The following is a 23,214-nucleotide window of genomic DNA, read 5'->3' as shown; positions in this document are numbered from 1 at the left end:
GGCTGCGGGATGCCGCCATTAAGGCTCCGCGGCGCAGCTGCGGGCGATCGCCGGCCATCGCCTTCCCCGCGAGGCACCCAGCGGGGCCAGCCCCCGCCGGCCTTTGGAGCGCCCGGCAGCTCGGGTGCGGTGCCGGGAGGGGCAGGCCTGGCTGCAGGGAGGAGGTCGGGGAGCCAAGGCCAGCTGCTCTGGCCATCGTAAGCCAGGGCTGCCCTTATTTCCGTACCGAATTACGCTCGTTTCTAGAGCCCGAGGCACACATCCCTTTCCAGGGAGGGACAGCTTGTTTGCCAATTCCTAAGTGGCCAGTGATGAGTGGAATCCCTGAGGGATCAGTACTGGGACTGGTGCTGTTCAACATCTTTGTCAGTGACATGGACAGTGGGATTGAGGCGCCCTCAGCAAGTTTGCCGACAACACCAAGCTCTGTGGTGTGGTCGACACACTGCAGGGAAAGGATGTCATCCAGAAGGACCTGGACAGGCTTGAGAGGTGGGCCAGTATGAACCTCATGAAGTTCAGCAAGGCCAAGTGCAAGGTCCTGCACCTGGGTCAGGGCAATCCCAAGCACAACTACAGGCTGGGTGGAGAATGGATTGAGAGCAGTCCTGAGAAGAACCTGGGGGTACTAGTGGGTGAAAAGCTGGACATAAGCCAACAATATACACTTGCAGCCCAGAAAGCCAACTGTATCCTGGGCTGCATCAAAAGGAGTGCGGCCAGTGGGTAAAGAGAGGTGGTTCTGCCCCTCTACTCTGCTCTGGTGGAACCCCACCTGCAGTACTGCATCCAGCTCTGGGGCCCCCAACACAAGAGGGATGTGGCCTGTTGGAGTGAGTCCAGAAGAGTTTCACAAGGATGGTCAGAGGGCTGGAGCATCTCTCCTATGAAGACAGGCTGAGAGAGTCAAGCCTGGACAAGAGAAGGCCTCTCTCTCGTCAGCCTGGACAAGCGAAGGCTCAGGGGAGACCTTATAGCAGCCTTCCAGTATGTAAAGAGGCCTGCAAGAAACCTGGAGAGGGACTTTTTACAATGGCATGTAGGGATAGGACAAGGGGGAGTGGCTTAAAAGTGAAAGAGGGGAGATTTAGATTAGATATAAGGAAAAAGTTCTTTGCTGTGAGGATGGTGAGGCACTGGAGCAGGTTGCCCAAAGAAGTTGTGGATGCCCCATCCCTGGCAGTGTTCAAGGCCGGGCTGGACGGGGCTTGGAGCAACCTGGTCTAGTGGAAGGTGTCTCTGCCCACAGCAGGTGGCTTGGGACTAGGTGATCTTTAAGGTCCCTTCCAACCCAAACCATTCTATGATTCTATGAAAGGATGGCTCCAGCTATAGGTTATCATTCTTCATTTTGACTAGCAGGTGCTTCCTTCAGTCTTCACAGTAGGATAAAATTGATGGGCAAGCAGCTATGAAGAGCAAACACTTTTCTGCAGATAATTTAATCAGTACCTGGTAACTGAAGAGATGTTTTTAATCCTTCAGATTAAAAGATGAAGTAATGGAAGAACTAGCTATAGGGGATCTCTGCAAATGGTGATGACAAGTACCCATATGAAGCACTGGAGGGTAAAGCATTCAAAACTATCCGTGTCTATTATATGAGCTTGGCTACTTGCTTGTTCCTCTCCCATTCTCTTCAGGCATTCAGTATAATCTCAAGCACTGGAGACAATTTGAAGAATTTAAAAAAAAAAACAAAAAACCAACCAACCAACCAACCAACCAACCAAAAAAAAAAAATCCCAGCAAGTCATTTTAACAGACAGAAAATTTCCTGTCTGGAACAATCACCACCAGCTGACAGCAGAGCATTTTCCTATCCATAAGCAGCCATAATGTCCAGTACACTTCAAAGTACATTTTGAGTATGTGCTGCCTCTTTGCTCATAAGACTAGGTTTAATTTTATTCTTGTTTTGTTGGAAAGGCTGTAGTTCAGTTTTTCATATCAAGACACTCACTTGCTTTAAAGAGAAGACAAAGTTCTTGGTTGCATAGTGAAAAGTTTATTTAAAGGGAATAAATTCCAATATGCTATTACAAATCAGCCACAACACATCAAATATAAACAATACAAACCAAGCATAGAAGGAATGCAAGCATGCTACAAATGTAGCCTTCATATGTGCCCTTCAGCAAGAGGTTCAGTGCCACATTTTGTTGAAATATCCTCTCCTCCATTTAAAACTCTTACCTTGGGAGGACATGAAGAGCAAATGGTTGGTGCTGAGAACTCAATTTTGAAATCACAGGACATCAAAAACATTCACATCACATAGATAAGAACTGACAGACAACCATCATAGTTCACAAGAATATAGGTCTGAAAAAAGGTATGACCAGCTCTACAAGATGCTCCCCATTGAAAGATCTACGCTAGCAACTTGGAGCAGTGAGTTGAGAGCAAACCGCTTCCCTCTGAGGAGAGCAGTCACCAGAGCATCCTGAAGGTTGCCGGGAGACCATTTCCAGCTATTTAAAATTTCCAAACACAGCTCCTAAACTGCAAGGTCATTATTTGGGAAAGCCTCCTTAGCTCTCAGCTTTATGGTTGGCATCCAGCTTCTTGCCCAAGGGACTTAACTCTCCAGTCCACATGGGCTTAAACCAGATAGCCTCACTAATGGATTGCAAAATTCTTCCTCTCTCCCTGCCTGATAAAGGGTACGTTTCTTGTTTGATGCTTCTGAGAAGGCAAGGTGTAAAATCCAGAATGGAACACAGAAAAGCCAAGGGGAGTCAGACCCACTGTCCACCCAGCCTGATGTTGTGTCTTCAGCTCCAACCGCACCAGTGTTTCAGAGCATGTTGCCAAAGACTCTTTGGAGGCAAAGTGAAATAACCCCACAGAAAATTCTCCTGGCGAGACGTATTTGAACTCTGCATGTTTATGTACCTTCTAAAGCTTTATTATGTTGGTATGTACATCAAATTAACTTATTTGGATAAATGACTTAGCATTTTGACTCCTGCTAAACTCCTGACTTCTTTCACAGTCTAATTAGTTAGCCAATCATGATCAGTTCTGTTTTCCATTCTACCCATTGAGATATTTTCAAGTCATCTACATGACATTGTCACATCCAATATCTTCCCAGACATGAGGAAAGGAGAAACAGTCTTTCCCTTCACACTTGTAGACCAAAAAAAAACCCCACCTTTTTTGCTTTGGTCTCTTATCCAGCCTCAATACACATAAGCACACACCACTCAGTGCTGAATTCAGACACTCTTTTTAGAGAAAAATGATGAATGGCCATGAGGAATGCTCTTCTATGCCTGTCTAGTGTTCCTCTGGTCCTCAGGTTTAACATCAGTATATCGAAAGGAATAGTCCTCTGGTATTCCCTGGTACATGACAACAGCATATGATTTTAAAAGGCAAAGATCTTATGGCACCAGGAAACTCAAACACCATTCTATGACTCAACTTACAGCAACAAGGCAGTCTAATGAACAGCTTAAATCTCCAGGAACAGCCTATAGGGCTCTCCTTGCCTGATCGTAGGAAGTGTCTCCCCTCTACCCAAATTGGCAGAAAAACAAGGAGAAATCCCTTGGACTAATGACATGTATGGCTCTTATTTCAGACATGCTCCTTTTGTTCCTAAGGCACCTTGTGATAAATCCTCTGTAGAGTGGCTTTAGTAGGGATAATGAAACAAGAAGGAAGGGTATAAGCAGTGGGGATAAAATGAACTCATTTAGGGATTCTCTAAATTAATTCTCTACCCTAATTCCCCACACAAATGAATAAGTCTTTCAGCAACTAGACATGTGACAAGGTTCATCTCTAACCCACCTCACCAGGTCCAGCACCACAATAACTGACCCACTGCAGGCCACAGTTGAAGGTTACATGCACACACAGTTACAAGGAGACGAGTGCACAGGGTAGAGCCAAAAAGAAAGGTACATTGTGTCTTTTACGCTCGGTTGCATAGAAACTTCACTTTCTTCTAGCACCCGAAGTCAGACAACTAAGCTCTTTCTTTTACGCATTTTCACCTTCCCTGTTCATGTAAATGGCTCATTACCAATAATCAATCTGACACCAATAACCTTTCACAAGAGTCTATGTTACAGGTCTCCAAAGAGCTTGTGAGTAAACTAAATCAGTACAAGTGGTCCCCGATTCAAGCGATTTTCACTGTCCTTGGTAAAACACATCCATTTTAAACTCCTGCTGCTACATTACACCTAAGGGGGGGGGGGGGGGAAGGGGAAGAAAAGCAAGCAAAGAGCACACAGAAAAACCAACAATGGAGATCTTATGACCTTTGACATAAAAAAATGCCCAACAGATTGTACTCATTATTATAAACAAACAATTATAAAGCTAATGTTTACGCAAGTCCTGCACTACAGGACGGGCATATTTCTGGCTGAACACGTAGATCGTATTTCTAGATCTAAATTATATTCAAAACAAAATGGAAAACAATTTGTGCTTTCACAAAAGCAAACGCAAAATGCAAAGAAGCTTCTTCCTTGATTTAGCTTTTTGGATTTCTAGACAATATACAGGGAGAAGAAACACATTTTAAAAACCTATCTGAAATCTTCCTTCCACGGGAACAAGAAAGGAATTTTCCCTTCACAAGGATTAATTTCCCTCTCTGAATTGCAACTCCCTTTTTAATTAATTTTTCTTTCTAGACCTAAGGTCTAGTTCCAAAAGTCTGCAATTAAAATAGAAGGGTTTCCATCATTGCCTCAGCCAGATAGCAGGGTTGGATACAAATCCAGGAGATCCACCGAACAAAAAAAGGAGGCATGAAAAATAAGGTTACTTGTCTGAACCAGCTATGGGTTCGATTTTGAATGGGAATGGCTGCTGGTAATCACTAGCCACACAGACAAGCTATTGTATTTATCAGAAATTAATGAAGACTATAGACCCTTCCAAAAAGAAGTTGTCACTTGGGTAATGAATGCTATCGGAATACCTGAGAAACAACATACTCATGTAATGTGGAAATTAAAAAACCGTAAGCAAAAAGAAGAATTATCCTGTACGACTGCGAAGCTTCTGCTTCCTGCAGATGAAATACTCTGTGCCTAAAACTATCTTGTGTTCATAAGAGATAGCAGATACTTCCGGGAACCTTAAGTTCCTGGTGTAAGTAACACACCAAGTGCTTTCGGTTCCACTGCAGCAGGCCTATCTATGGGCACAATGCATTTGCAGACCAGGCACACATTGGTTGGGATGACAAACCATATTCAGTGCTTAAGTGGGCTTAAGTCAGCGAAACGAGGAGATGGGCACAGTTCCTAACAAGCGACCTGAGCTGCCTTAATAGGTTGGTCCACACTTCATAAAGCTAGAACTGAGCAATAGGACTGCCATCTACAGTGCAACTCATCTTAACTAAAACCACCAATTAATGGCTTGAAAAGTAGCACATACTATTTATGTGCCAGTGAGCGACAAAATTGGTTGTGAGGCAGGCCATACTCCTTATGACCTGACAAAACATACTTCAAACCTTAATGTGAGCAACAGACAGACAGGAGGGGGAAGTAGCTGCAAGTTAGCAACAGGAAGGCCACACTGTAAGGAAAACAGTTTTTTAGTGGAGATAACCCACTAGCCTGCAATGAGCTGTGCAACTGAGTAGCGATAATTGCCTTCATTGTAAATAAATCCTAATGAGAAAGTGGAGTAGGCGCCAGACAGTGCATCATACATTAACCTGCAACTGCATGCAGGGTTCTGCGAAACTCCCAGCAAAGGACCAAAAGCAGTCATTGAGTGGGGCAGTGCTGACATTGCGGTCAGACTGAAGGGTCTTCCCTATCTTATTCTGTTTAGTGTCTAGGAACTTGATAGACAAAGGACATAAAAAAAAGACAGCACCTTACCCACATTGCTCAGGCCTGATTCAAATGCTGTACAAAGGCCACAGGATGGTCCTTCTTCTCCCCCAGGAGAGGCTAAAGGCAGGAACAGTCCTCCCCAAGCTGCTAAATGAAAGAGCATCTTACTCTGACAGATACCAAGCTCTACTGTTCTGTCCCCTGCAAGGTTGTCCTGTGGTTGCCTCACTCGAATAAGGCAGCTTTGCAGTCCCCTTTACCCAGGTGCGCTTGCTTTCTCTTTTGAGAAAAGCAGCTCTTTTCTCCCCATCTCAGAGCCCAAAGCAGCAACAACTCTGCTCCCCGCCTGCTCACCCAGAAAGCCCCTGTGCTCCAACCAGTGTCCTTTGCATTTCCACTACTCCTGCTCCCAGCCTGGGCTGCTCTATTGTAGACTGAGTGCTCTCTCTCTTACCATTTTGACCTACTAAGTGCTCCATGGCAGGGAATTAAGCAAGCAAAGATAGTTAAAAGAAGAGCTTGAATATGGAGCAAATTGCACAGCATTACAATATATCCTTAATAGGAAATATGCATCCCTCCCATGAGAGTGAAGTCTTTGGCTTTAACTACCCCAAAATCATTTTGTCCATCATTCCTCTCAGTAGAAGGAACAGACCAAGTAAAGGTGCTTTACCTGGAGGATTTAAAAATAAAACTCAGAATTCTACTAGAATTACCATGCAAACAGCTATTTTGTGTCTTTGCAAAGAGGTATCAAAAATGTAGATACAGCAGTATTCTTAGAAAAGAGAATGATTTCAATTTAAAAGTATTAAAATAAACAAGTTACAGATAAACATGATTTAAAATTCATCTCTGAAGGATTAATTTAATCCTTGTTCAACTCTGCCAGTACTTGAGCAGAAGGTGATCACCAACGCCACCACTAGCCACCAAAACATGCCAAGGAACTCCACCCTTTACCACACAGTCAGGGTTAGCAATGGCCTTGCTGATTCTGGTTCACAGAAAGGATTATTTAAATCCCATACCCTTCAAGTTTCTGAGAAAAGATGTCCTTTTCCAACAATATCTTTGCAACAGCAATAGCAGCAGACAAGCTACACTTCTCTGGGGAGCCTTTTTTTCTTGCTACATGTGGTATTATCCAGCTGGCAGCAATACCAGTGAACCAACATGCTGCTACTATGAAACATTTCCTATTTTTTGGTTGTACTCCAACCTTCTCGTATTTACTCAGCACAGCAGTAAGTAATTTCTTCTCCTTCACATCTGCATTACAGAAAAAATTTTGGTGGTCACTGAAGTTTTATAATAACCTACACATTCCTACAATCAACAGGTATAACATCCAATTCATCTGTAGGGAAACCTTCTTATGGACTTGCAGGTGTGCACCCTCCCCCCAACCCCGTTCAAACACATGCCATGACTGCCGTTAGGGGCTGCCTGTTGTAGCATGGCCAAGCCACTGCAGCAGGGGCTGCCGCTGGCCAGCTGCGCCCCCACCCGCACGACTGGAGGAAGCACGAGGTGCTGGTGACATGTAGTGGTGGTAGGTGATGGCATCTAAGTGGCCAGGTGATAAGCCAGCTGTGCTTTTGGCTCACTGCAGCTGACAGCTGCCCTCTAGTGATGCAGATGCAGCAGGAGAGTTGGAAAAGTTACTCACAAAATAGTAACAGATCAAAAATATTTTCACTTCATTTTGTACCAGCGCAACAGATTGAAACCACGACCACCTGAACTTGGGCTCTGGGCATTTTCCAGCTGTGACATGAAGGCCCAGCCCAATGCCTGCACAGAGCAGATCTCCCAAAGTTTTACAGAAAGAGCAGCTGCCTGTGGACAACCAGGCAGATACAGCTACCTTTCTCCACTGGGACAGCAGGGAAGGAGGGTGTGGGGAGAAACCAGTTAGTGTCTGAAGAAGAGCCGGCAGAATTGTGCCTTGGTTGTCACACAGCAGTGCCCATCAGGCAGTACCAAGGTTAGGTGGCAGCCCGCTACATTCACCATTACCTGCCTGCCGTCCCTGCCCTTCCCTTTAGTTCAGCTAGTGTAATAGACATGAAAGAAGAGAGTCTTATTGCGGAGGAGAGAGTATGAGTTGTCAAATTTCAGCAGGTAGATGCCCTCGCCTGGGTACTCGTGGCTGCCTGCCTGCACCTCCCGATGGCTGTTCCTCCGATATACTGGCATGATCTCTCCATAGCGGTTCCGCAGATAGCTTTTGGAGCCCCTTTCCACATCACCAACAGGGGCAAGTCCTGAATGAGAGAGAGGAGACAAGTAAGCAGGCCAGAGCCAGTTAAGCTGCTAGGTTGTCCAAAAAAAGATCAAGACAAGAATGCAGCAGAGGCATGCAGGTATATGGCTGCCTAACTGTGACAGCATTACCCACAGTGTCTGCTTTGACCTTTCTGCAAGTAATACCCACAAAGTCCAGCTTTCCTTACCGTGACAAAGGACATGCCAAGAACCAGTTCTCTTTGGAATACAGATGGGACAGTATCCACTTGCCTGCCAGCCTGGTCTCCTCCCCCTGGACTTACCTTTTAGACACCTTACTTTATATGCACAGTACTGGACCAGTGATACAGACTTGAAGCAAAAGAACAGCAGGAAAGCTCTTAGCTATAATCTCACTGTGTTTATGTCCTCAGTTCACTTCTCCAAGAGGATTCCTCACACAGAAACCTAGCCCTCGTTGGAGAACCTGCAAAATTAATTTCAGACGGCAACCCCCAGCTACTCTGGTCACATACACTGAAGCCACAGAACAGGCAACATCACGGTGTGTTTCACAAGACACAGATAGCAATCCTCTCAAATGCAGTCAGTGGGAGCTACTGATGTACTGGGGAAAAAAAAAATAAACACCAAACAAAAAACCTGAACAACAAAACAACAAACAACAAAAACCAAGAAACACCCCAATAACAAAACAACCAAACAAAAACCCCAGAAACAAAACTTTTTTGCCTCTACTCATCACCAGAAATTTCTCAGCCCAAGAGGCTAAGAAAACCAGTCAAGTTAAAATTTCAGACCCTGCTCTTTTTATCAGCTAGAAGTTGGACAACTGAATTCTGATTTTATTTTTCAATGTGTTCAATGTTAAGAATGCTCTTGGGGAAGGACAGCCACTGACATACACTGAAGCAGGAAGGGCTAAGTGCTTTCTCATCGCAGCCTAACCAAGAACACAAAAGGCTGCAGAGATAACAAATGGGCCGAGTAAACAAAGTAGATGGAAATGACGACATCTGACAGTCTCAGCAGCATATCAACAAGCACCACAAAGTAAGCCTTGTAAGCTCTGCACTAACCTTCATTTTCCTCCTCCTCCTCTTCATCCTCCTCATCACTGGATTCGCTGACCTGAACAGTAATGGCAGTGCTAGTAACTGTGGTCCAGTCAAAGTAGACTCCAAAACCAATGTCGTAATCATCTGTAGCAAACTCCCAGCAAATGCATTTCCCATCAGGATGGGTTGGCACACGGACTGTCACCACCTCGCCTCGCTTCACCACCATCCGGCCATTCTTCTCCTTTCCCACCTTGGCTTTGAATTCCTTCGTCTTCTCAGTGGTCCACATGGTGGGTGGAGCCAGAGGGGGAGGCTGAGCTGAGACAAGGGAAAAGATCGTGGGCTCACCTGACTTTTCACTACTGACAAACACTTACCTGAAAACAGTGAAACTATTTCTGATAAGGCTTTTGCACTCTAGACCCTGCCTCCAGAAACCCTGGACACGAAGATTTCCTACTCACTAGCCAGAAGCCCAAATTTCCAGCAGGAATTAGAAGTGTCTCAAGGACAGCCTCTGCTCTTCTCTAGCCAGGGCAGGCACTTAAAAAGTGGCCCCAACAAGTTCTTCCTTTTAGGACTCACCTTTCCTCTGTTCCCCAAGGAGGTCTGCAGTCTCCAGCTCCGCTGAAAGGATATCCACAGCACCAGTGTGATCTGACTGAATCATGACTATATCCCCTGCTCCTTGGGGTACATGGTAGTTGGTCATCCGAACAACAGCCTCCTGCACAAAGCACATAAGAAACTCTGTTAGAAAGACCATCATGGTAAGAAAGGCCTCACATATCACATACCCCTGGGCCTCCCTGTGAGTCCCTGGGCAGGCACATCTTTGCATCTGCCTCAGAGTTAATTGTCACCTCTCAACAAAGCAGCAGCCTTGCAGATTACTACACTTGCAAAGATTTCCCAAGACACAATTTCTCTAGGGAGAGCCTTTCAGCTCTATGTGAATCCATACTACAGCTACCATCAAGCTGTCATTTGCTGCATCCTAGTTAAAAGTGCATCTGGTTGACTAGGGCCAGCCCTCTTTCCTCATATATGCAAGCTCACAGCTCCTGAGCTGGGTGCTACTTGTGTGGGTTTTCCCAACTGTATCTGTAACACAAACGAACTGGCTGCTCACCAAAAGAAACAAAAAACAGTAGTCACTTTCAGTTCCTTCTTCCATAAATCTGCAAGAAGGGAATTCCCAGAAGCCCCAGACTAGAGGCAAAAAGTGAGAATCATCTTGAAGCCTTAGCAAGCCAAAACTGCAAGGAAGTGAGGACTAGCCAAAAACACAAGAGGGATTTTGCAAATCAGACTGATAACCATTAACAGCTGAATCTTATACTACTTTTATCTTCACACAACCTTTAAAGCCTCAGTCCCATAGTGGAAGAACTATTGCCGCACCTCTGTCCTTGCTTTCAGACATAAGAAACAGCCAACCTACCTCTTTGAGGGACTGGATTTGGTCAGGCAGCTTCTCTTCTAGTTCTGTCACTTCCTGATCCTCCAAAGAGCCAGCTCCTTCCTTGGAATCCTCTGTGGTGCCTGCATTCACGAGCGACCCAGTCTGCGACCTTTCAGACGAAGAGCATTATAATTCAGCACTTGCACCCAGGGCACAGCCAGCGGAGGAATCACTCTGCCCTGGAACTCTAATTCAAATAGACTGAAGGGAACAAGCTTCTGCGGTGAGCACCTGCCATGTGCACACAGAAACCCTTGTACCCCAGTCCTGCCCTCATCCCTACATGGGTATCTTCCATGTGAGCCAGAGGGAGCAACTTCAGGGAGATACTTCGTATTTACCATCCTTTAGACAGCAGTAATTCCCTGCACTCATCCCACAGCATGGCAGCTCACCAACACTGTACCAAGTGCAGAAATCAGTAGCAACTTTCTGCTCAAGAAAGGACAACTTCATTTATGCTAGATACATGATATCTGCATATTCCATCAGAAGTCAACTGGATCAGTGAAAAGATTCAGAACAGTTTTGACAGCCATCCTGAAAATGCCCTCCATTTTAGTGGCCCATTATGTCTTTCCTATTATCGGTCTCAATGGATACAGGGAGCACCCAGGTATGTCTCTGCCATATTCAAACATGCTGCACAGACAAGCAAGCCACAAGACATAGAAGAGCAGCACAATAATAGCAAAGAGGTCCAAGCACTGGACTGCGACAAGAAGAAATGGGCACGTTAAAACAAAAAGAAAGGTATGTAGCAGAAAGAGAATGGGCAAGAAAGCAAACATTTTTGAAATTAATTCTCTGCTGAGGCTTTTCTTCTAAATTTTATTAAAGAATGCTGCATATTGTCTATAGCTGGAAAGAGTTATCATCCCACCTGAACTCAGATGGAAGCCAGAAGAGTCTCCTCTAACATACTCTCAGACACTATGTGAAACTTCCATGAGAAGCAACCTAGTCTTTAGTAAGAATAGAAACAGTTGCCCTTTCGAAAAGCAAAGCTTTCTCACAGCACTGTAAAGCCAATGTCAACTGCCTTGGACTAAAGGATCAGAAACATGAGAACACTACTGATAGAAAATATGTGCATTTCCTCAAATGTCTCCTTTCAGAAATGAAAAATTCTCATTAGCAAGGGATTAGACTCTCAGTATAGTGTGGAATAGTTTAAATAAATAATTAACAAAAAACCCCCATACACAGCTCAACTCAGATATATTCCTTCCTGCATCCTTAGAGAGGTCTAGAACAGGGCAAATGTGGCTTTTGTTTCCAAGTCTTTACTCCTATGCGGGTACAGATTTTATCCAGAAATAAAGCCATTTCTTACTTAAATTCTCTGAACAGTATGATAACCTTTCCTGGGAATGGCATGATAAGACCAGAAAGTCTGCAAGAACAATACAAGTGAGCTGAATACCAGGATTCACAAAATGGCAGCAGATGGACAATATAAAAAGGGACAGTTGTAAGGGACAATTTTTTAAAGGAAGAACTCTCACAGTGATCTCTAACAATTTCTCTGTGAGTTCAGGAAAAATTTTGACTTCTATGCCATCGTTTTCCAGCCCATTTACTCTTTACTTTAGCAGTTGTGTGATCACCCCTAGAAGGGCTATTTGGTCACTTGCTACTACAGGAGCACATGTCTGCTCAGAGTGCTCTCCATCAGCACAGGAGTTAACAGCTCGGGAATTTTTTCTTCCAGACACCACTGAAGCCCAAGAGGTTCACTGAAAGATTAGTAAGAGCTACACAAGCTTTATAAGCAGATTTACAAAGACAGGGTTCAGCTGATTCCTCCTCACACAACTCTTCTGGACTACCCCCATCCCTTTCAACAGAGATCTAACTTAGACAAATTTATCAGGTAACATCTACAAGTATCCAGCATCTACTGTGTCCATTTCACTTACAGTCCGTATTAATCTCTGAAGAAGACTATAGGACATAATAAAGAGGTGGAAGAACATGTTTGGAGTCAAGAAGGCTGATCCAGATGCCATTAACATCAAACCAAGACGGCATCAAACTGCTATTTTAGTATGGATGGTGGTTTGTTGGGGTTTTTGCTGGAATTTTTTCCCCTCTTTTTCAATTAGGTTGTGGTTTATCTACTGTCTGATGCAATTAAATCATTTCTGAAATGGTATCCTGTGCAACAAATGTATGGCAAATGAAACTCCGCTGCATACAGTATTAGTGCTTGTAACCAATGCAATGGCTCAGCCACAAACACCACATGCCCAACACATAATAACAAGCCAAACATCCGGTAACAGGGTCGAACAGCAGCACTGATGGAGTGACACAGAAAACAAAGGGTGAAGGAAAAAAACAAAACACGGTCAAGAAAAGAGTAAAAAGTTTTTTCTTGCTCAGCTTCCACCAGGATTATAGACAGTGGGAATGCTTAGTTATTAAAGAATCTTTCAGAGAAGGTAGAGAAAATTTCCTGCTGAAAGTTTATAGCTCTTACAATGGACTACAAAAGCTTGCAGGGTTCCTTCCAAGCTGAATGATGCTATGATTTGAACAGCTGAACCATGAACTAAACTTCATCATTTAAAACAACCTTAAGACTGTCAGAACAGCCCCTCCTATATTGATTCTGGTATATGCTGTCCCAAAGCAGGCAATTCAGTCTCCAGTCCCTTCTCTTCACCTACACAGAATCAACAGCCACATGGAGGTCACAGAGGTGAAACAGACTGTCATGCATGTGGGCCACAATACACAAAAAGATCTTCCTACCTGCTCTGCAAAGTACTGGACTCCAAAGAATCAACCAGCTGATCTGCAGACTCTGTCTTTTGGGCTAAGTCTTCATTTTCTAACAATAAACAATATACGGAGAGAAGGTGAAATAAATTTTGGTCTTGAGAATACACAGATAGGAGGAAAAACCACAGCCAGCAGTCAAATGTTGACAAGGTCACACGGCTGTGGAATGAAGAGCTGTGCCAACCAGTTTTTCACGTTCAGCTATATCTAGCACCTTGCAGAACAAAGATTTTTAATTGCCTCAACCCTAAGAAAGGAAGAACAAAAACCCATGCATGTTTTTCATGCAGAACCACCCTCGGAAGCAGGGTTTGCTCAAGAATCTCCAATCCTCGCTTCAGAAGGACAGAACAAGGCCAAATTTCATCATGTAAAACCAGATTGACAAAGCCCTGGAAAAAGCAATCATGCAGTGGTTCCCACAGGGCACTGATGGGATGGAAATTCCTAGGTCACTGCTAAAAGGACTGTCTATAAAGATGACTCCTAGTCTCCCCCGAGTCTCCTGATCTCTGGGAAAGCTCTGTCCCCATGCGGCTGCGGTACACGCTCCACTGCCCCGCTGTATGGTCGCATTAAGGCAGCGAACTGGGCACGGACAAGTCCCAGCTTTTGCAGCTCTCTGATGACACGTCTTACCGCCGCTGGCCGTCTGGAAGAGTCAGTTTGGAGCTGGGAGGCACCTCCAGCCCCCAGCAGAGACCATCCGGCTCCCGGCTAGACGGGGCCTCTTTCACAAGGGAAAGCATCCTCTCCCTCAGAAACCTCCACCAGCGCTCGCTCGTTCCACTGCCGGGAAGAAACACCGGGAACTGCTGCTGTAGTTTCGGGCGCCGGAGCAGCGGGTGAGCCCAGCACCCCGTTCACAGCGGTGTGGGGGTCCCCGCAAGCGCAACCCACCCGGTACAGCAAATGCTAGCCAAGCACTAACCCCCGATGCTGCTCTTGGCCAGGGGTACCCTGTTTTCACCGAAGTAAACCGCGACCGTGGAAATACGGCTTCTCCTGGAGAAAGCAGGAAACCCATCACGGAAAAGAAACTCACGGCGGTCTCCCCGGCTAAAATACGTGTCCCCGGGCCCGCAGCCCCACGGCCGGCAGCCCCTAAGGCACTGCCCGGTGCTCCCTCGGGCAGCCCAGCCCAGCCGAGCCCGCCCCGCCGCCAGGGATGCTCTTCCTCAGGGACTCCGGCCGGGCTGCAAGCGCTCGCCCCAGCCGGGAGGGCAGCGCGCAAGCGGAAAGCCGCGCCGCTCCCCCGCGCGGCCAGCCCGGCTGCTCCCTCCCTTGCCGAGCCCGTACCTGGGGGCGCGGGTCCGCGCGGCGCGCCGGCAGCCGGGGGCTCGAAGCGGGAGCCGGCGGCGACGGCCAGCACGTCCGACATGGGCAGGGCGGAGCGGGCGGCCGGCCGGAGCGCGCGGGGCCGAAGGCGACAGCCGGCCGCGGCGGAAAGAGCCGAGCGGAGCCGAAGCGCTGCGGCCCGCGACGGAAACACCCGAGCGAGAGAAGCCGACAAAAGCCGAGTGGGCGCGTGTGAGCCTGGCAGAAGGTGGTGCCTCGGTGCTCACCCCTCAGCCTCCCCCCTCAACAACTCAACCAATCAAAACCTAGTTCCGCAGAGCCAGCGGGACGCAAGCTGACCGCACGGAGCGGGGTCGGGAGGGAAAGCGGAGTTACCTCCAGGAAGTCGCGGTTGCCGTGGGAACAGGGCCCCGGGAGGACGCGTTACCGCGGCGGCCTGGGGCCGGCGCCGATGGAGCCGAGCGCGGACGCCGCGGGGCCGGAGCCCGTCTGCCCCTGCCTGGCCTGGGGCGCCGAGGAGGTGGCCCAGTGGGTGGTGCAGCTCGGCTTCCCGCAGTATGAGGTGCGGGTCCGGCCCGGGCGGGAGGCTCCCGCCCGACCCGGTGGCCGTGAGCTCTGTGTGTGCGTGAGCGTGTGTGAGCGCTGGCGCGGAGCCGGCAGCGGCCGAGCGCGACCCGGGCCCACCCGCCTTTCTCTCCGCTTTCCTGTCCAGGAGTGCTTCAGGGCCAACGGCATCACCGGCCGCCGCCTCATCCTCGTGAACTGCTCCAGCCTGCCCGCCATAGGCGTCCAGGACTTCGGCCACATGCAGGTGCTGGCGGGCGCGGGCCCCGGAGCCCCCTCCTCAGGCACTCGGAGCCCAGCTCTGGCCCTTTCTGCTTGCAAGCAAGCGAGGCTACAGCCTGTCCACCGAGGCAGGTGGCTTATTCGGGGAGCGAGCCTTAAACTGGCCAACCGAATTCACTCAGCCAAACACTCATATGTCTTGAGTCTTTTCAGGTATAAACCCGTAGCTGGCTGGAGACTGTGGGCTTCCTCTCTGGGACACCTAAAGCGCATCAGAAGTGCTTGGCCTTTCGTTAAGCCTATGTTGCTGCTCTTGCCCCATGAAATTACTTAGCCAGGTGCATGTGCCTTTCTTGGATATCCCTCAGATTTATTTTTTTTTCTAGTAATTTTCCACTTACTCGTAGAACTTTTAAAAATCTAATCAGATGTAACCTGCAGCCATTGAGCAACCAATCTCAAGCAGCAGAAGGGCAACATGTTATCACTTCCTTGTTTTGCGCATCCCTGAACACAAACAGCATCTGTCCCTTCCTTGTTTTATAAACATGTAATTGTCTAGTCATTTTCCTTTCAAACTTGCATCTTTTGTTTAACAAGCACTAATAGTTAAGCTAACTGGTAGGCTGGAATTTGGGGCTACAGTGTGGCCTTCCAAAGCTTCCTGAAGGTTGAGAAAATAAGCAAGTTGACTTAAATTTCATTACCTTCCTTCCTCTCCTTAATGGAAACCACAGAGGGACTCAGGCCTGCATTTACAGACCCAAAGCCTTTGTTTCACATCATCATTTGAAGTTGCTTTCCCCAGAGGACACAAGGTAGAAGTTCACATAACCAGGAAGAGAGAAAAATCTTTATGCTCCAATGACTAGAGTCTGATCACTATTTGTTTTATTCTAGAGCACCATAAAGCTATTTCTCCATGGTTCTGTCTGGCTGCACAATCAACTGTTTGAAACAAAATATGCCACCAAAAACCTTGTCTAGTGCCATGACTTTGTTGGTTAGAGGAGAAGGCATCAAATTATAATCCTTAGTTTTTCAGACAGGAGCCTTTTGAGAGCATTTCTAGTACAAGCAGAGACAGCCTTTTTTAGTCATTTGCACTTACCAAAGATAGCAAGAATTTTACAGGCTTTGTAAGCCTCAGCCTCGTTTTGGGATACAGGGATTATGCATGGTGGTAATTTAACTGCTGAGAAACACTAAGTCGTGAGTTAGAGATATCAGCAGTAACCCATTCTTCCTCCTGTAGAAACTGAAATTCCGCAGGGCTGGGATACTGCAGCAAGCTTGGGAGTGAGGCTGTCTCTGTAATGTTTTCCAAAGTTTGCAAGTGAATTGGGAACATCTCACAGACTTCAGTGGAACTTGGATGTTCTTGAAGATCATGTCCTTTCCTGCTAGTTATTTCTGTTTTAGAGAACTTTGACAGAATCCAAGTGTGCAGAGCTCTGAGCAGGATGTGGCCCTGTGGGTCTCTCAGGAAGTGTGTACTAGACCAGGTATAAAGTTAAGGCCATAATCCTGGGCACATCAGCTTCCCAACAAGAAATATCAATGAAAGTCTATAAACAGTTGAAACTGAGATAGTTACTATAGAAATGAATGTGATAGCATCAGCTCAGTGAGACAGAAACTTTTTGCAGTTAGGGGAAATGGCAGTTTGGTAGAGAGCTGCACAGTGAAGTATGTGGAGGCTGTGCAGCATGGACAAGTGAAGTAACTGCTGGCTTTAATTCCACTCTACTGGTATTTTAAATATCAAAACCACTGAAGATGCTGGCCTGGTATTCTGTTGATATCACACAAAATAGGGTACTGCTCTTCAGAGTCAAGCCAAAGGTGGGGAAAGGTTTTGAGCAAAAGCCGTGAAAGATCAGTAAAACCTCGTGAATTGTATTTCAAGGCTTCAGTTGAAGGTTACATTCTCCGAAGTGACTTAAAAAATAGTGGCAAGGCTTTGTTCACCGACAGTTCCAGATCCAGCTGGCTCAGACAGCTCAGTCACCCATCATTTTCTTACTGAGCAGTATGGCTTAGTGGCTTAATAAGTTTTTACACCTCTTCTGCATAGACTCTGGTGTTGACATTATAACTTAACAAACAGCAGTGTTTTTGCATTACACAGAATAGACTCCAGCTCATTCACCCAGAACTTGTTTGTTTTGCAAGTGCAAAGAGGAAAGCAGAGCTCTATGTGCCATGAAGAGACCAGCTGCAATGCCATTCCCCACAGTAAATCTGGAGAAATCTGCTTTGCTTTACGACGTCACACAGGGCTCATGGGTTCAGATCCCTCTTGACTTGCAACTTCAAGTGTGAAAATGCTCCAAAAATCACAAATTCCATTCTTTTTCCTGCTGCTCTGACACAGAACGAATGGTATTAGCTGTTGTCCTGTGAAATGAGGATTTCTGGTATTTTGTCTTGTATTTCAGGAGATTTCACGACACGTGCGAGAGTTGCTAGGGATTGAGGAGCCTGTCTTCAGCAGATCCATTGCCCTCCCATACAGAGACAACATGGGTCTCTTCCTGGAGCGAAAGTCCTGGTCAGGAAAGAAAGCAGATGCCCTCACTTTCTCACAGTTTATCAAAGAAGCAGGACTGGAGCCCTACACTACAGTTCCTCCTTTGCAGCAAGCCCAGACTAGGGTAGAAACGGACGTTCTCCCTGCATCGCAGGGCCCCCAGAGGCAGGATTAGACACTCACACTGCAATTCCACACTTGTAAGAAGCCCAGCAGAATACACCATAATTACCTGGAAGTTTGTCCAAGGAAGTACAGTTCTACCTTCTCCTGATTATAGAAAAGGCAATTGTAGCTCTTAGCATTTTGATGACAGCAAACAGATCCCCACATCGTCTCTTTTCTGCAATCTTTTGTTTGCTTCAAGGAGCTAAGTGAAGCAGAAGCTGTAAACCAGGCTGTACCACTGTCTGTCTTTCACTTCTGCTTTAGAGTTGATTAAAATGACAAAAAGATATCACAGACATATTTTAATAACCAGTGATTGATAACAACTTCCTGGCAGCTGCCAGGCTTTAGTGTCTGCCGACTGGGCTCACTGTAAAGCCCAGATGTAAGATAAATGGCACACACAATAACTGGTATACAGGTGTGGTGACAGCTGCTGTCAGCAACTGTAATTAAGTGAGGGGCCTAGTTACAACATGAATAACTAATCACCACAGACATTATTTCCTGTGAGGTAAAACCAGGCAGCAGTTTATCATAGCAAACTGTACTGAAACACATGATAGATGATGGCAAGAAGTATAAGAGAATACTGTAAACTGAACTAGCAGATTGAGGGAATAAAAAATGCTTTGTCCTGGGTGGATTTGGACAGAATATCCAGTTACCTTTTTTTCCTTGAAGGAAAGATCATTCAGTCTGTGGTGGTGGAGTGCATTATCACCAGCAAGGAAGTATGAATAGTGCTGGTGAAAGCCTGTCTCAACAGAAAGACTACATCATTATTATTTTGTCTGGCATCAAGATGCCCCATTGAAAAATAAATAAAAAGACTAGCCCCAATCCTGTTTAGTTCTTTGCACCAAAACTGTAGCCACTGCAGAATAATTGTAATTTGGTTTTGTAATTCAGTTTTCTAGTGAAACTGCAACAGAAACTCAGTGAAATGGAAGCAGTTTGTAGGCCGAGATGACTATGTAATAAGCAAATTCAGACCAAAATAACGCAAGACTCGGGCAGTTAGAGAGGAGCAAGTTTGCTGAGCAGCCTAGAGAGTGAAACTCATAGAAGCAAATGTGTACATTGGGTATTTGGCTGGAGAGGCCAAGAGTGAACAGTGCTGGTTCTTGCACCCCTCAGTTCTGGGAGGAGGCTGGGATAAAGATCTCAGCAAATCATTCTTCTCTGGGCTTCGTTAGCTTATGAGGATTTAGAATAATAGTTGTTTCCTCTGGACTTTCTGAGGAAATATTGGAAGCAGCTGTGGAGAATGAGGTCCTCTCATCCGTCACACCAGGCTTCACCACAGCTGAAGGAAGAGATGTCTTGGTGCTGATAGGCCCACCTTGCTTTGTAGGCCAGTCTCCAAAGGATGCCTGGTATAGTAAAGCAAGATGGCTCTGGACAAGCTTACTCATTTCCAGCAGCTGGCTAAAGGGACACTCTCTCAGTTGTGCAGCTGTCAGGTCAAACCAGGGAAAGGTTCTGGGAACAGAGAACAAGCGGATGTGTTTGTGGGCAATAACAGTCTGAAGCGGCTTGCTAATTAATGGTAAATAATGGTTTTATTTAGTGTCTGACTGCAAGTCTCTTTCTGGGGTCTTTTAGAAACAATCAGACTCTGAGACTTGAATCTAAAGTGTTCCAAGCATTACTCTGCCATGCAGAGCAAAACTGAGTCTAATGGCTCTAGAACAATCCTGCACAAGCAGAAGTTCTTTCCCTCAAGCGGTGTTAACCTCCCCAATAGTCCAGTCCATGAAGTACCATAAGTTCTTACCTATAAGAACTGCCCTCTCTACATATTCCCATAGGAATTTTTTTCTGCATTCAATGCCCCAGCCCTGATCAGTGGCTTCAGACAACCCTAGTAAGTAGCCAAATCGGAACCAAGGACAAAATAACTCAGGGATGATGGACCAGGTCTTTTATTGCTCATACATCACCTAAGGCAATCTTCCCTGGCAGGTGTGCGGTCCTAAGGGCAACAAACAGTTCAGAACCTTCCAACTCAACAGCCCATGCTTCAGCTGTGGGAGGAGCAAGTCTCAGAGCAAAGAGGAGGCCTGGACAAGTAGTACCTCAGCATTCAACCCTTTACTTAGTCCTCTTGAGTCACTGAAGAGACAAAATCTTTGCTGACAAAACTCTTGCACACAAACCGTGGGCAGGAAGTTTTGTGCTCTGCACGGATGGGGCAGCGTTCAGGGGAAGAGAGGTCATTGAGTAATTTCAGTGCCTCCTGGGGAGGCAGGCTCTGCCACATGCTGCTCTTCAGGGCTGCAGAGGAAACGGTCACCAGCCATTCAGCATTGACTCTTATTTTCCCTGCAGGACAAACAAAAATGTCAGTTACCAGTGTGCACGCAGGTGTGAAGAGAGATTCTCATCTCCAGCTCCTGTGAAGAATTGCCTTGATAATCGATCAGAGGTGACTAATTTGAAACCTCTGGTTTAGAATCATTTAAGGTGAGGCATGCTGAAGTTAATAGAAAATTAAAAAATAGCTTATATTTTCTGTAGCTTGTTCTCGTTAACAGGAGCCCTTTACAGGCTGCAAACAGTCTTAAGCAACTCAGCCATCATGGCATGATGAGCACTGTAGCTGCTTTAGAAGCATTCAGCAACACAAGAATTAGACATGCATGCAGAAGTATACAGTGAAATAGTGATGGTCAAGAGGCAGCAGCCGGCAATAGGAACAGCATGTCCATGGAAATAGAATTTGGGCCTCTTTTTCTCTGAAGGAAGAGAAAAAGACTTTGGACTGTGTTCTTGCTCAGAAAGTTTATGTTGGCTCCTGCTCACTGGTTTAGCCTCAGAGCTACTATTGTTTCACAGTGGGAAAGGGTAGCTCTTTAGTGACTGGTGGCAGGTACATGGAAAGCAGTGCTCCCGAAAGAAAGGGTGATCCCCATGGTGCTGATCAGAGAAACCGGTGAAGGAGACACATACTGCCTCATTTTGCCCATCCACTTCTCGTGCATGATACCCCTTTCATGCACGCTATTTCCACTCCAGCTTTAGCTGTACGGTGTCAGGATTTCTCTAGGAGGGTTTTTTTCCCACACCACCCTCCAAACTAGCAAAATTATCTCCAGCCCAGACCCAGCTTTGAATCCTACAGGCAGGGGAACCACCGAGTGCAACTCCTCAGAAGAACTGCTACAAAGTTTAGGCAAAAAGAGCTGTTACCTGGGGCACTGCAGGGGCATGTTGCATGCACAGCAGCAGGGTCTGTCCCCTTCACCCCTCACTCACGGATGGATAGGATCCTGGGCAGAGCACTGGTGCTGCAGCCTTACAATGGCATTGTAGCAAAGGAGGTGCTGCAACCCGAAAGCAGAGGCAGCCGAAACAAGCGTACCAGGGGAAGGAGAGGATGCTCCTGGAGACTGCTTCTAATCATATTTTTATATTTATAGCCACAAAGTCTACAACTTCTTATAGACAAACAGAAAGCTGAAACTCTGAAGTGTTTTGAAGACTCCAGCAGTTGGGGACTTGGGGAAGTGGCCATGACAAGGTCTGCAATGACATTTCACAATAAAATCATGAGAGGCAGTAAGAGCTGTGCCCCATGAGCTCCCAAATGACAGCAGCATATCCAGGCTTTGAAAGGTAATGGTCTGTTGTACCTGAGGAGAGGAATGGCAGTGACAAGGCTGTACACAACACAGGGGTTCTGGATGTCAGGCTGAATGACAGGGCAGACGGACAGCATCTGTGACAGGAGGCAGCGGAGGAACACGACGTCTGCCCAGGCTACCAGCTGAGCACTGACTGTTGTAAAAGCATGCCAGGCCCTGCTTCTGCAGGTTTGCTGTAAAAAACAAGGAGAAAGGGACTCTAGAGTCCACAGAACCAGCATGGGTGATAGACCAGCACCTCCAGGCACCACACTGTGGTTACCTGTGCTCTGCCACGTGCAAGTGAAACACAAACCATCACCCCCACGCTGGGACCGCTGGCTGCCCACCCAAAATGGCTCGGAGGGACTTTTGCTGCTGCCCATCACTGTTCCTACATGGCAAAGGCAGCAGCAGAGTGACATGGAGCAGGCAGCCTCTCTGCCAGGAATAAACATGCAGAGAGCTCAGCTGCCTGGCCCTGGTTCACGCAGGCTGATGCAAAACCTTTAGCTGAAACAGCCAAGCCTTGGGATCTGGCTAGTTTTAAAGATCTATAAAAAGCTATTTAATAATCCCTTCCTTTCTACCCTGAGATGATTAGAAAGAGGATTTTATTGTTCCAAGCATCTCCCTGGAGAACCGTTCTCCCCGCTTGTCTTATTTTATATAAGAGTTTATGGGGCAGTTGACAGTTTGTATGCAAACGGTTGCTGTAATGCTGCAGGCTGATCTCTCCTGGCTGGGCATTCAGAGCCTAGCAAGCAGCTTGTCTGCTACAACTGACCCTGCAGCCATGAAACAAGTAGAGGGCCACCTCTGTTTCAGTACTGCCATTCATTTAGCGAGATGCTTTCTCTGTTGCGTGAATATTTAGCAACCTGGAGTCCCAGTCACCGACCAGGCTCTTGGCAAACGTCAAGGAGAATTTTGAAGAGCCACAAAAATGGATGGGACTAAACTAAAATGGGCCTTAAACTAGCCAGCATCCACAGAACAGGGTTGATGTCTCCAACACACTGGGATAGGACTGGTAAAAAAAAGCAAACAACTAAATTAATATTTGGTGCACAGTAGATTTCCAGCCAAATAATGATCTCTTCTACAACAGCATCCTCTGCTTCCCAACTGAAAAAAAAAAAGGGGGGGAGGGGAGTTGCCATACCTTCACTATTTTTAGCAGAAAAACATTACTTAGCGAGTTCTGCCTGAACTGCAATGAAAAAAAGGAGTTAAAAGTCCATGTAAGTGCAGGCCCATTTGCAGGCCCAGGCTGGGAAGAACTTACCCGGGCTCTCAGAGTGCACATGGCACACTGCATCCTCCACCCTGCAGACCAAGGTCAAGGCATCAGTAGGCATAGCCAGATCACAGCTCCCCTGCTGCTGGACTGACACATCTC

The 23,214-nt window shown here is 46.5% G+C and overlaps 3 protein-coding genes across 8 annotated transcripts; 1 reads left to right on the top strand and 2 right to left on the bottom strand.

The window, feature by feature from the left end:
• Positions 1-1,988: 1,988 nt before the first annotated feature.
• On the bottom strand, positions 1,989-14,931 carry TMED8 (transmembrane p24 trafficking protein family member 8). 4 transcript variants are annotated; one of them, XM_030481550.2, is made up of 6 exons: positions 14,697-14,913; positions 13,368-13,446; positions 10,587-10,716; positions 9,728-9,869; positions 9,161-9,460; positions 1,989-8,098 (listed from the first exon to the last, which is right to left on the bottom strand). In XM_030481550.2, the coding sequence occupies exons 1-6, from the start codon at positions 14,776-14,778 to the stop codon at positions 7,881-7,883; spliced, it is 951 nt and encodes a 316-aa protein (XP_030337410.1). In that variant the 5' UTR covers positions 14,779-14,913; the 3' UTR covers positions 1,989-7,880. The 4 variants fall into 4 exon arrangements, with proteins under 4 accessions (XP_030337410.1, XP_030337414.1, XP_030337412.1 ...); XM_030481554.1 differs by lacking the exon at positions 14,697-14,913 and adding an exon at positions 14,443-14,564; XM_030481552.1 differs by lacking the exon at positions 13,368-13,446 and having other exon boundaries at positions 14,697-14,931.
• On the top strand, positions 14,881-18,835 carry SAMD15 (sterile alpha motif domain containing 15). 3 transcript variants are annotated; one of them, XM_030481560.1, is made up of 3 exons: positions 14,881-15,258; positions 15,409-15,695; positions 17,924-18,835. In XM_030481560.1, the coding sequence occupies exons 1-3, from the start codon at positions 15,148-15,150 to the stop codon at positions 17,952-17,954; spliced, it is 429 nt and encodes a 142-aa protein (XP_030337420.1). In that variant the 5' UTR covers positions 14,881-15,147; the 3' UTR covers positions 17,955-18,835. The 3 variants fall into 3 exon arrangements, with proteins under 3 accessions (XP_030337420.1, XP_030337418.1, XP_030337419.1); XM_030481559.1 differs by having other exon boundaries at positions 14,884-15,258; positions 15,409-15,507; XM_030481558.1 differs by lacking the exon at positions 17,924-18,835 and having other exon boundaries at positions 15,409-16,102.
• NOXRED1 (NADP dependent oxidoreductase domain containing 1) lies at positions 17,754-22,653 on the bottom strand. The gene is given in 7 exon segments (XM_030482223.1): positions 17,754-19,668; positions 20,289-20,511; positions 21,379-21,451; positions 21,453-21,520; positions 21,823-21,967; positions 21,969-22,085; positions 22,600-22,653. Coding segments are annotated over 7 exon segments (990 nt in total). The 3' UTR covers positions 17,754-19,358.
• Positions 22,654-23,214: the final 561 nt, after the last annotated feature.

The sequence above is a fragment of the Strigops habroptila genome, chromosome 4 (genome assembly GCF_004027225.2).
Source record: "Strigops habroptila isolate Jane chromosome 4, bStrHab1.2.pri, whole genome shotgun sequence".
NCBI classification, from domain to species: domain Eukaryota; kingdom Metazoa; phylum Chordata; class Aves; order Psittaciformes; family Psittacidae; genus Strigops; species Strigops habroptila.
The sequence above is the reverse complement of the archived record's forward strand: the minus strand, read 5'-3'. Positions and strand labels throughout refer to the sequence as shown.

Bases quoted from the DNA above. Each gene is read 5' to 3' on its own strand.
- TMED8 (XM_030481550.2), bottom strand. From the start codon at position 14,778: ATGTCGGACGTGCTGGCCGTCGCCGCCGGCTCCCGCTTCGAGCCCCCG. The intron at 9,461-9,727 runs GTGAGTCCTAAA...CCCTTGTCTCAG, and splicing joins CCTTGGGGAACAGAGGAAAG to CTCAGCCTCCCCCTCTGGCT. The intron at 8,099-9,160 runs GTTAGTGCAGAG...TCTCTCATTCAG, and splicing joins GGAGGAGGAGGAAAATGAAG to GACTTGCCCCTGTTGGTGAT.
- SAMD15 (XM_030481558.1), top strand. From the start codon at position 15,148: ATGGAGCCGAGCGCGGACGCCGCGGGGCCGGAGCCCGTCTGCCCCTGC. The intron at 15,259-15,408 runs GTGCGGGTCCGG...TTTCCTGTCCAG, and splicing joins TCGGCTTCCCGCAGTATGAG to GAGTGCTTCAGGGCCAACGG.